Source organism: Hippocampus comes, unplaced genomic scaffold, assembly GCF_001891065.2.
Source record: "Hippocampus comes isolate QL1 unplaced genomic scaffold, H_comes_QL1_v1.1 scaffold174, whole genome shotgun sequence".
Classification (NCBI taxonomy): Eukaryota; Metazoa; Chordata; class Actinopteri; order Syngnathiformes; family Syngnathidae; genus Hippocampus; species Hippocampus comes.
Window position 1 is genome coordinate 8756375 of NW_017805983.1, and position 13336 is coordinate 8769710.

The 13336-nt window shown below is 45.5% G+C and overlaps 1 protein-coding gene across 1 annotated transcript in view; it reads left to right on the top strand.

The window, feature by feature from the left end:
- Positions 1-818: 818 nt before the first annotated feature.
- The window catches only part of skia (v-ski avian sarcoma viral oncogene homolog a), a 65400-nt gene continuing 52882 nt past the window's right edge, over positions 819-13336 (top strand). The window contains exons 1-3 of the mRNA XM_019890669.1: positions 819-2247; positions 3166-3387; positions 3466-3996. Of these exons, the coding sequence (XP_019746228.1) occupies positions 1288-2247; positions 3166-3387; positions 3466-3996 (1713 nt within the window). The 5' untranslated portion in view covers positions 819-1287. The remainder of the gene's footprint in view (positions 2248-3165; positions 3388-3465; positions 3997-13336) is intronic.

A 13336-nucleotide genomic window follows, 5' to 3' on the forward strand; every position in this document is an offset into this window, starting at 1 on the left:
GGGCAGCTTCATTTGTAAATTGCAAAAAAAAGCATCACTTTGACCACACACAAAAAAAGAAAGAGACACGTATTGTCCTTAAATCCATGTAACATATCCAAGCTGATGCCAGACTAAATTCAAAAGCTGTGACCGAGCACGTTGTACAGTTGGAAATAAGAGCTGAGTATCTAAGAATTCATTGCCATGTCTCCCCATGGAATCAAATGTTACATATTTGGATAATTATTGGTCTCCAATGTAACATTTGATGCGTTTTCGAAGAACATAATTATGTGCAACTATGTAAAACTTGAATACCATACATACAAAAGCAGAAGCTTTGCACGTTCTCGTCAGAGACAAATCATGCATACCTCTACAACAATACAGAAATGGGCTTTATTTTCCTGACTGTATTGTATATACTGGAGGTATAAATGGTAGGCGCGTGCTTTGCGTACACACAGTGATATGATGACTTTGTGGAGAAGTGTCAAAAGTGAATACACTTTGCTCAAGGGCACCTCTGCAATGCTCTATAATCACAACATAAAATGTTTTTACGATATTTCATATCTGCTGGAGTTTGGTATGCAGTTTTGAATTCAAAACAAATGTAGGAAGAATACTTCAATAACCAAGGTATAAAGATGAGGACGGCAGCGAGGGAGTGCAGGCTTGTCCCTGGAACAGCCGTGCCTGCAGAGTCACTCACATTCCTGGCTGGGATTCAATGACTGAGCCAGACACATAAACGCGGAGGGGAGGGGAGTGAGTGCGCGTGCGCGTGACCGAGAGATGCAGACAGAGAGAGAGAGAGAGAGAGAGAGAGAGAGAAGGGGGAGAGAGAGCTCATCTCCATACAGTCACAGTGAACTGCGGGGGCCGACGGAGCGGTCCTCGAGAGCGGAAAGAGCTGCTGAAGTAGCGTTTGAATCCAACTAATATCGACTTTCGACAACCGCTTTTCATTTGTTTTCGTCCTCTAGCCTTCGGAATTGGACGCGGGGAACTTTTGGTGGGGTCGTTTTGGAGTTTTAAAGCCAGCCCCACATTTATCCGACATGGACAGTCCCAGCGCCGCTTCAGGGAGCCACTGACCGGCGTTCATTCACTCATTGCGGGAATACAAGTGTGAACCCACAACGAATTTTCGCCCCCCTTCACTAAATGTTTGATGAAGTGCTTCAAAGTTTTGGCCAATTCTCGGACGCGGTGGATTTATCTGGTTCAGGCGCGACAAGACGCTCGTGGTCCCGGGTCGAAGACGAGAGGGGCTTTCGCTGGTAAAGTTGCGGGGAAAACATGGAGACTGTAAGTCGGCAGAGCTTCCAGCCTCATCCGGGACTGCAACAAACTCTCAAGCAGTTTCACCTCAGCTCTATGAGCTCTCTCGGGGGGCCGGCCGCCTTCTCTGCCCGTTGGCAACATGAGCTTCTCTTCAAGAAGGACGGGAAGGAGCCCGAGGCTGTCCTGCAGCATCTACCGCCGCCAGTGATGCCGGGGCCGCTCTTTATCCCATCGGACCGTTCCACGGAGAGGTGCGAGACGGTCCTGGAGGGCGAGACCATCTCGTGCTTCGTGGTCGGAGGGGAGAAGCGGCTGTGTCTCCCCCAGATCCTCAACACGGTGCTGCGGGACTTCAGCCTGCAGCAAATCAATTCGGTGTGCGACGAGTTGCACATCTACTGCTCCCGGTGCACTGCCGACCAGCTGGAAATCCTCAAAGTCATGGGGATCCTGCCCTTTTCGGCGCCCTCCTGCGGCCTCATCACCAAGACGGACGCCGAGCGGCTGTGCAACGCGCTCATCTACGGGGGCGCTTACCCTCCTCGTTGCAAGAAGGAGGCGGGCGGCGGAGGAGCGCTGGAACTGGAGCTCACCGAGAGGAGCTTCAAAATCTACCACGAGTGCTTCGGCAAGTGCAAGGGCTTGTTTGTTCCCGAGTTGTACACCAGCCCCAACGCAGCGTGCATCCAGTGCATGGACTGCAGACTCATGTACCCCACGCACAAGTTCGTTGTGCACAGCCACAAGGCGCAGGAGAACAGGACTTGCCACTGGGGCTTCGACTCGGCCAACTGGAGGGCCTACGTCCTCCTTGGCCAGGATTACACGGGCAAGGAGGAGAAGAGCCGCCTGGAGCAGCTCCTGGACGAAATCAAGGAGAAGTTTGATTTCGCCAACAAGTACAAGAGGAAAGCCTCGTCCAGGGTGAGTTGGAGCGATTGTGTGTCATTCAGAAAAAAAAAAAAAAAAAGTGATGTGTTTTGACAAGGTGTCTGCGCACGTTGAATTGCACTTAATGGACTTAACTGTATTTAATCGAGGGAGTGGCACAGAAGACGATGTTTTAAAACGTTCTCAAAGGGACATTGGTAGCAAGTTGAATAATCGTCCATCCACATCAATGTTCATTTTAACGACAAGCTTACAGAAAATGTTCCAAGAACATTACTCTCAAATGGAAAGTTAACCCTTTAATAATGCATCGTTAAAAGTTGTCCGTGTGTGTTTTAGTGAGTGCTTAGTCATCATTAGCATGTTATTACTAATTACGCCATATATACAATAATGACACTATAACACCTCTGGTGGCAATAAAGTCACTATTTGCAAGGGAAACACTTCTCAGGCCCAGTTTTATTGGGCCTTACTGTAAATACAATCCCATTTCCCAACAAATGCCTCACGGGGATTGTGTCAACATAATATCTATTTGAGGTGAAATGAAAGAAACCACTATTGATGAAATTACATCTTACGCCGCAGGCCACAGGGAAACTTCGGTTTATGTATCCTACGTTAGCTTTGGTTTGTAAAGTGTCTGTGTGTGGTGGTAGTTGGTACTCTGTTGGCAGTTGCTATGACGATAATAGCAAAATCGGCCACTTCATCGGTGTTGTATTTCATGTCCGAAATGTTGGTGACAACACATTTTATTCCTCTTCTCGATGTATAGTTGAAAGAAGTGCCTATTTTGGTTTACAATCTTTCTTGCCATTCTTCTAATCTGATAAGCTACGACGAACTAGTAAGGAAGTGTTGACGAGAAATGTCAAGTATGAGCAAATTGACAGACATGTAAAACTGTATGAATGCATAATAATGAGACAAGTGATGTGCCGGTAAGAGTTTGCAGGGAGGAGAAAGAGAGAAGTTTGTGTGGGAGATTGATAAAAGAATCCTACCCCCACCCCACCCCCAGGGCCGCCAGTGATGCCGGGGCCGCTCTTTATCCCATCGGACCGTTCCACGGAGAGGTGCGAGACGGTCCTGGAGGGCGAGACCATCTCGTGCTTCGTGGTCGGAGGGGAGAAGCGGCTGTGGCTCCCCCAGGTTACCCACACCGTGCTGCGGGACTTCAGCCTGCAGCAAATCAATTCGGTGTGCGACGAGTTGCACATCTACTGCTCCCGGTGCACTGCCGTGCTGCGGGACTTCAGCTTGCAGCAAATCAATTCGGTGTGCGACGAGTTGCACATCTACTGCTCCCGGTGCACTGCCGACCAGCTGGAAATCCTCAAAGTCATGGGGATCCTGCCCTTTTCGGCGCCCTCCTGCGGCCTCATCACCAAGACGGACGCCGAGCGGCTGTGCAACGCGCTCATCTACGGGGGCGCTTACCCTCCTCGTTGCAAGAAGGAGGCGGGCGGCGGAGGAGCGCTGGAACTGGAGCTCACCGAGAGGAGCTTCAAAATCTACCACGAGTGCTTCGGCAAGTGCAAGGGCTTGTTTGTTCCCGAGTTGTACACCAGCCCCAACGCAGCGTGCATCCAGTGCATGGACTGCAGACTCATGTACCCCACGCACAAGTTCGTTGTGCACAGCCACAAGGCGCAGGAGAACAGGACTTGCCACTGGGGCTTCGACTCGGCCAACTGGAGGGCCTACGTCCTCCTTGGCCAGGATTACACGGGCAAGGAGGAGAAGAGCCGCCTGGAGCAGCTCCTGGACGAAATCAAGGAGAAGTTTGATTTCGCCAACAAGTACAAGAGGAAAGCCTCGTCCAGGGTGAGTTGGAGCGATTGTGTGTCATTCAGAAAAAAAAAAAAAAGATGTGATGTGTTTTGACAAGGTGTCTGCGCACGTTGAATTGCACTTAATGGACTTAACTGTATTTAATCGAGGGAGTGGCACAGAAGACGATGTTTTAAAACGTTCTCAAAGGGACATTGGTAGCAAGTTGAATAATCGTCCATCCACATCAATGTTCATTTTAACGACAAGCTTACAGAAAATGTTCCAAGAACATTACTCTCAAATGGAAAGTTAACCCTTTAATAATGCATCGTTAAAAGTTGTCCGTGTGTGTTTTAGTGAGTGCTTAGTCATCATTAGCATGTTATTACTAATTACGCCATATATACAATAATGACACTATAACACCTCTGGTGGCAATAAAGTCACTATTTGCAAGGGAAACACTTCTCAGGCCCAGTTTTATTGGGCCTTACTGTAAATACAATCCCATTTCCCAACAAATGCCTCACGGGGATTGTGTCAACATAATATCTATTTGAGGTGAAATGAAAGAAACCACTATTGATGAAATTACATCTTACGCCGCAGGCCACAGGGAAACTTCGGTTTATGTATCCTACGTTAGCTTTGGTTTGTAAAGTGTCTGTGTGTGGTGGTAGTTGGTACTCTGTTGGCAGTTGCTATGACGATAATAGCAAAATCGGCCACTTCATCGGTGTTGTATTTCATGTCCGAAATGTTGGTGACAACACATTTTATTCCTCTTCTCGATGTATAGTTGAAAGAAGTGCCTATTTTGGTTTACAATCTTTCTTGCCATTCTTCTAATCTGATAAGCTACGACGAACTAGTAAGGAAGTGTTGACGAGAAATGTCAAGTATGAGCAAATTGACAGACATGTAAAACTGTATGAATGCATAATAATGAGACAAGTGATGTGCCGGTAAGAGTTTGCAGGGAGGAGAAAGAGAGAAGTTTGTGTGGGAGATTGATAAAAGAATCCTACCCCCACCCCACCCCCAGGAAAAAAAGACTAGTGATGCTATTTGCATGAAATGTTACATATGAATGGGGTTGATGAAGCAGGGTTTAGAAGTATTGTGGTGGAAACATAATATGATCCCAACAAAGGGAGCATTCAGCAAACATCGGGCCCACCCCTCCCCCAAATATCCACCTACCCCAGGCCAGCAACCCACCTCTGACACACACACACACACACACACACACACACACACACACACACACACACACACACACACACACACACACACACATTGGTCTTCAGCCTCTCTCACCTCCTTTTTACTCCAGTCTGATTGCCACCGTAGTGGACTTGTGGGGCAAAACCCTTAGTTTGATCAGACATAGAAAGCAAAGTGTTTGGAAGCATCTCACCTCTTGTCCTGTACAGAGGATTCTCTCAGAGGAACACGCCAAAGAAAAGAGAAAGCGAGAGACCCTTGATGTACCGGAGACTGCCAAAGTCCCGCCATGCATGGCGAATACCCACTCTTGGCACACACGTTCATTCAAGCTGGAGTGGGCACACACCTCACGGAGCCCACTTTCTAGGGCCTCTTCTACTTTTATAGAAGAGCCCGCAAGGCACTCAAGTGTTATGCCAAAGGCTCATTTGCTTTTTAATCTGACTCCTTTATCCACCCTCCCCCAAGTACCGTGTTTCAAGAAACGCTAATGAGGGAATACATGCTGGGTAGGAGTTGAGGAAAATTGTTAAACTTACGGCAGCGGAGCTCCCCTTTGTCAGCACATTTAAGTAACGATGAGGCACTTTGAAAATGTTCTTGGAGCCTGTGAGCAGAAAGTGCCAGACTATGCTGCCTTATGCCTTTTTAGCTCCCAAGAAACACTGTCATCTGTGTGCTGTCAGCAGCGGAACTGTACAGCCTCTGTGAATATTAATGAGTCTGTTACAGCAGTGTTAGCAGAAGTCTCGAATGCAGACAGACACAGGAAATGATATTGCCACACTCCACCCCCCCTTGCAGACATTCCTCTAAGAGCTTCCTTCCGAGACACATGCATGCAGAAGTCTGAACATAAGAAAATAGGACTGCTGTGGCATGTCTTTACTCTCTGAAAGTTGTGTTTGAAGATAACACATGCAGAGACAACGGCAAACTTCAGAGCTAATGAGGCTGAAACTAGTGAAGTCGGTGGTGGACAAGATTTCTCTCTGGTTTCTCGCTGGTTCACTTGTGGGAGGCAACCCGAAGCCATATCTGTCCACTTAAGCTCCATATGGACAGGGAATGATTTACTATTTTGCTAACATTTGAGTATTTCTGGCATTGGAGACCAGTGGTTGGTTGGCAATGGTTTGAATCCCATTTTGTGGTCTTTCTGTGTGGAGTTTTCCCTTTCTGGGATTTCTTTTGGCACAGTGGCACTTGTATCTAACCCCCCCCCCCCCACACACACACACACACACAGGGATGTGTGGGCGGTCTGGACATAGATGCATAAAACACCTGAATAATGTGCCTTTTTTCCATACACACACATAGATTGTCATTAACCTGACATACTTGCAGTGCAATATGTGGGCAGCCCTCATCAACCCATTCTTTCCTCATCAAGTGTATTTTTTTAGACACATGGACAGTGGTGTGTTCACCTCCACACCCCACCAGGCCATACCACTGCTACCGGTAGAGCAAAAAGGGACAGTTGGATAAGTGGGTGCATGCTCTACCTTCCAAAATGGGTTGTGTCTTGTTCCATATCCATCAATGTTTCTTTGGAGAAAAAAGAAACGGAAACTTTCCGGCTCCCATTTTGAAATCTGATTGAATGGTAGGAGACAGGCAGCCATAACAATGTGACATCTCAGATCTCCCACGATAGAAAAACGTCTGTGGATCAGAAATTTGAATGCGCTTGTTTGATTTTATGCATACATGCCACATCCATCAACAACTGTGGCTGAGCTTTGAAAAAGAACATGTTAAAACTGTCCGTGTTGGATGAACGTGAAAAATAAAGTAGAGGCCATTTTGTTGCGTTTTGCCCCTATGTATGCATTGGATGTGCCTGAGCACACCCGGCCAGTGTCGAGACCTTCATTTTGTGTTTAAAAAAGACAAATTTGCACACTATGGAATTATTACGACATGAATAAAAGTTATGGCTTACACGCAATTCCATATTTGGTTTTAAATTCGGTAGACAGACACCTATATTTAATCATATTCATTTGGTATCCTCTATGTTGGCCCCTTTTAGTCCCACCGCCAAGGCTCTCAGAATCCTTGATTGCTCCTCTGGCTATTTGCCCTGTATCTAAAGGGACCGCTTGTTTCAGGGGCAAGGTGGTGCAGTGGTGCTGCTGGGGCCTCAGAGGAAGTGAACTCCCAGAGGGGATGGCAGCACATGTCCTATTTCATATGCAAGGCACTGTGCCGGCTAAGCCGGTTGACAGCCAGCCATGTCCACGTGGTGGACAGGACAACAGCTGGTGGCTGTGCATTTCAATGGCTGCAGAGGGAATATTTCCATCCTCCTTTTGCTGCAGATCAGCAAATGTGACAGTTGAAAACGTCTGCTGCAAATGCTGAATTTGCGGTTGTGTGGATTTTATGCCTTTTTCTTCCTTTCTTTCATTTACTTTTGCTGGGAAATAGTAAAATGTTCATGTTTTGAAAAGGAGGAAGCCACTAATTCAATTAGCTGCCAGAAATGAGTTGCATGCTTGACGAGGCTGTCAGTCTGTGTATGTAATGGAGGACTCTCAGTCTACACTGGGAAACTATAAATGCTCCACTGACATTCAAATGTACTGATGTCAAACATGGTTGAAGACGCGATCGCTTCTCAAGCCCAATTTCACTGGAGTGACAGCGACAGGGAAAGTCCTCTCTCACCAAAGTTCAAATGGTTGTTCCGCTCTGAAACAAAGTGTAGGTAGTTAGAAAATAACATCAGTCGAATTATGCATTGAAAGGTACATTTTCTGAAAACACAATTTTAGCTAGTATCAAAAAAAAAACTCAAAACATTATTAGTCACTGTGCTATACTAATTAAAATAAAGTCAGTACAAGCAAAGGTGTTCAACAAGTTTTAATAGAAATCCTCACAGATTTCTCCATTTCATTTACACACATGGAGCTGCATTTTTCAAGAAGCACATTCATGATTCCCCTGCAGACACTCAACCAAGCTAGGCAATTGTGTAAATAGCTCATCGTTTCCATTTTTCCTTTCTTATACACGTACAGTTATGCACAACTTTCCACAAAGAAAAATTCTATGAAGATGAAAACAACCATTCATGAACGTGACAATTCTTCACTCCATGTCTTTTGGCTAAGAGCTGTTCATTTCAATGTTTCTCTCATACATGTGAACAAAAGTGTCTCAATTTCATCAAACACGATAGAATCAACATCAAAAGTAATTATTGTGTTGGTGTTTTTGACTGTTCTTTTTTTTAAATACTAGTTTCATTCAACAAGCGCAACATCAAATGGCACACATACAATCCCCGTCACACTTATCATGTAGTCTGCATTTTTAGTCAAACCCTCTTTGTAAATTCACCACAAACCAATGATAAAAGCCTTTTAAGTGTGAACAAACGAAATGGTGCAATGCTGGGTTCTTTTTTTTTTTTGAACAGTGCTGTTGGAAAACACACACCACATGTGAATTATATTTTGAAAAGAGCCCAAGCAGGCCGTGCGGCTACAACTGGCTAGTTTTAGTCCATATTCGGACCAGTTTTCAGACAAGGCGCGGAGAATTGAAATAAAGCTCACACTAGAGACAGCTGGTTATCCCTGACCATTTTGGCCATCTACTTAAACAACATGGAGGATAAATCGCTTCCCATATACTAATGCATGAAGGCGGTGTTATAGGCAACCATGCATAGGAGCTGTCTTGGAATGCGCTGCACGCAAAGGTCGGAGCACAACATGTGTTTCAGAAGCAAAGTGCATGCGCAGAAATCAAGTATTTCCTCCCACTAGGTGAAATCCCTGTCAGAATATTCATAGCCCTCTGCTAACAAGTGCATTCAGCTCACAGTGTCTATTCTTAAATCTTCGAAGGACCTTAAGCATGTCTCATTGGGATTATTGCACAAGCGGCACGGAAGGAAGAACTCCTTGACCTCCCCCAGGTGTTGCGTGAAGAAGAAGCTCTCGCATAGTCAGATGGTGCAATTTGATGACTGGACTGTCTGTTGGCTTGTGAACAACACTGTCGTTTTTATTTTCTTTTTTTTTTCCATGAGCATTCAATATTGATGGTAGGTTACCGTAGGCGTTGAGGTCCAGCTTGTTTATTTAATGAGATGGTCTTTGAAATATTCATCGACACACATGGTGCATAAGCTTGGCTCTAGCGACCATTCAACTATTCAACACGGCATAAAGCCATTCCTACCATGAAATGTGGACAATGTCCGAACATATTCCATGGAAATCATAAAGTACGGAGATTACTGAGGGTAATACATGATTAAACAGTTATTATTCGATGAGATAATATAATGCTTGTCGTTTCCATAGAATAGAGGTCACCATGAAAGGGCATACACAAGCATTAAGATGCATCCTTCGCAAGCAGAGTTCACAACACTGGACTGACAAGAATGAGTTCAGGCTAATGATTGGGGCAATTTTTTATGGATAAACTCTCGTTCATGATCGAGTCAGACATAAAATAAGATAAGATAAGAAACCCTTTATTAGTCTCACAATGGAGACATTCCTAATTCACAGCAGCAAAGTTATGAAAGGAAGAAGTAGAAGAACAAAATATAGGAGTTGCTGTAAAGGCAGCCACTCTCGCGGTGCCATCTTGAAGTCAAAATAACAAAATAATACAATGATGTTACCTTCTCGGGGAATATTATGTGGTTCAGACTAGGGGTGGTGTTTGGCTGAAGCTATCGACATCACAGGCGACAAAATACTCAGCAAACATGGTGGATAAGCAGTGCAAAAAATGCTTTGATGAAAAGTCTGATTTGCCATAATTTCCAAGCCTTTAAGCCTCCTCCCCAAAGAAAATCAACAACATACTGTCTGTTTTCTATCAGACAGTGCCTTAACTCTTCAAAATCCTTCCAAATTCTTGTAAGAACAAGTTCTCTTGTGTCACCGTGAAGTGCTGAGACTGTGGCTGACGGCGCTGTATTGATACTTGAAAGGCATCACATCAGATAGGCTTAGTTTAGGCAAGCAACAATCATCCTATTGTCTCCTGCTCGTGTGGTTTGTGTGCGTCAGCAGTCGCAGCTCCACCAAAAGCGATCCGCTTTGACAAGCTCGATACGCATCATCTTCAAAATGAATTCCTTCAAGAGTTGCCGCGCTGTGGAAATGACATCGTTTGCGACAGACATTATGAGATTAAATGGTGTGTGTATACGTGTGGCAGTGGGTCCTTTTTGCTGCATCAGCCCGTTTGACAGCATTGCTGGCCTCTCCCCCACCCGTGTTCCCCTGCGCACCCATATGTTTAGAAGAGCAGTCAGCAACACGCAACCTTTCCCTCCCCTAATAAAGAGGTGACCCGCTTCACCCTTTGCCTCTATTATATGCCCGGCCCACCAATCGCGTGCTGCTTTGTAAACTCCCACGAGGCAGATGGCTGTCTGAAACGCGTGCGTGCGCGCACGCACACACACACACACACACACACACACACACACACACACACACACACACACACACAAAATAGTATCCAACAAATTAACATTCACTGGCAGTGTGATGTGAGGGAATTAGCGTTTGCTTGGTGTCGATGTGTGTCAGATTAGTATGTATGAAAATATTGTATGTATTGCGTCAAAACATTTAGGCAATTCTCGGGAACATCGAAATGTCTCAAGCATCCCGTGCTTCATTGGGTGCGTGATTGTGTATCAGTCTGGTCTAGTATATTATTCGTGTGTGTGTGTGTGTGTGTGTGTGTGTGTGTGTGTGTGTGTGTGTGTGTGTGTGTGTTTGCCGCCTGGATCAGCTGTAGGAGCTGGAGCAGGAGATTAGCATGAGCTCACTGCCTACTCATTTCCATCCCCATCTGCCTGTCTCCCACAGTCACACAGTCTTAGCCCTTGCCCCCAACCACACGCGCACACTCACTCACCACATGTCCACGCACGCGCACACACACACACACACACACACACACACACACACACACACACACACACACACACACACACACACACACACACAACTACACGCTACTGTCAACGTATAGCACAACATCCGCCTGGAACAATCCCCCATAGTGTCATGTCACAATCCAGTGGTCCATGCCAGACCGTTTGGACAACACTCCCACGGATGGGCAGTTTTGTCGAAAGGGCATCTCTTCAATTGAGTCTAATTTTGGAAACGGCAGGTAGATACGGGCAGATTTTCAAAGTTAATACTAAGCTACGCTAATCTCATTTCTGTCTGAACTGACTTAATTCCGCAGAGGACAGAGCTGCCAAGTCAACCTTACAGCTTTGCAAAATCCCCCAAGTCAAGTGGATGGGCTGTTGCTGGCAGACAGTCCCTTAAATACTGTTCATCACTTATCCTTGATCACACAGTTTCTTTTTGTCAACCCATGGCGGAAGAAATATTTAGGTCATGTGCAGACATATTTTGTGGGACAGAGAAGGCATTGTTAGCATTTTGAGAACTTTTAAAATGCGTATATTTGGAAACCGATGAGAAAATGCTTGATGTGAAAGATCCTTTTTTTGTGCATTATTAACATTAAAAGATGAAAAAGTAAGTCGGGTTCACACTGCCTTTGACTCCGCCATGTGGAGTGGGCAACTCCCATGAGCTCAAGGAGCTATTGTTTTGAAGGAACACGGGGTTGGGGTAGTATCTGCACACTGACTGCTTATTCTCACCCCTCTTTTGTGTTCGGTATCAGCTGTGGCGCTATGATTGTTGGACAGATAGAGGGGATGACCCAGCCCCCTACCACTGGGTGATCAGGGCTCCCAAAGCGCCTGAATCGTGACCTATTGCCCATTGTTTGTCTCGCCCCTCCTCCGTTCTCAGTTGTGCCTATTTGCATCTTTTCCTGGAAGCATCAGGGTTTCCTGCAAAGACAAACAAAATCACAAAGCTTGATCTTCCTCAACTCACAAGACTCATCTGAATTTCCAGGAAATGTGTTAAGTGGGATCTGAATGGTCATGTTTGCTGCAAAGGACAGACTTTATGTTTGAGAAGTTAAACACGGGATTGACTTCCAGGTTTGATTTCAATTTCGTGATAGCCGGTGGTGAGTCCAACTTAAAAAAATGTAGACAAAGGCTGTCATAAAACAGCTATCAAACTGGGTGTGCTGATTGGACATACAGTCTGGGCTAGCAAGCCTTATTTGTCAAAGTATTTCTATTTCCCAAGATCATTGTTTTTTTCATAACATTTTCCAATTTTAGGGATTTTGATGCAGTCAACTTTATTGTTGACACTATAGCTGGTGCTTTCTTTCCAGAAGACCCAAGCCGGAGCATTTATTTCACACACCCAGAATTACTGTCAAGATGGTCTTCGTAACGATAAGGCCATGTGGGTTAATCTTAAACAGGATTTATCAGGAGCCGCCTTAATGATCCATTAAAACATTGTCCCAAACCCTGACAAGCCTTTATATCCTTCCTTTGCCATGATTGTAGTAATAAAAATAGTGATTCAGTGGTCCCTTCCGGAAATCTGCGGTAAAATTCCTATGACGTAGAAAATTCTCAGAGGTGAGATCACAGATTTTTAGTCATAACAGTACACCTCTCATTGAGACTGCCCGGACAGAAAAGAAAACAAACTGGAGTCACACTAGTTGCAGCTTGTTAAAATGTTGTCGGGGCAATGGTGGGATTTCTCATTTTACTCCTCGGCAATGAAGTGCAGGAAACAACCTTTTAAAATGGGATTAACATCGTTCCTTCATCCTGCTTGAGAATTTCTCCGTTCAAAGTCACCAATCTCCTCGAATGATTACGCCCCAGCCACACTCTGAACAATGAAGCATCTATGCAGATGTTAAATAAAACAACACTCTGAAAGGGGATCCATCCTTTTCACATTTGTACCTGCCTTCTTGAGTTCCAGAAGCCTCCACCTGGCGCAGACATTTTTAAGCCAATTCCATCCATCCATCCATTTTCCGATCCGCTTATCCTCACAAGGGTCGCGGGGGGGGGGGGGGGGCTGGGGCCTATCCCAGCCGTCTCCGGGCAGTAGGCGGGGGGACACCCTGAACCGGTTGCCAGCCAATCGCAGTTAAGCCAATTCATTTTTGTTAAATCCTCTCCCGCCCTTCCCGTTCAGTCACGTTTCTTGTTTTAAAGCTTACACAAGTATACAGGCATCCAACT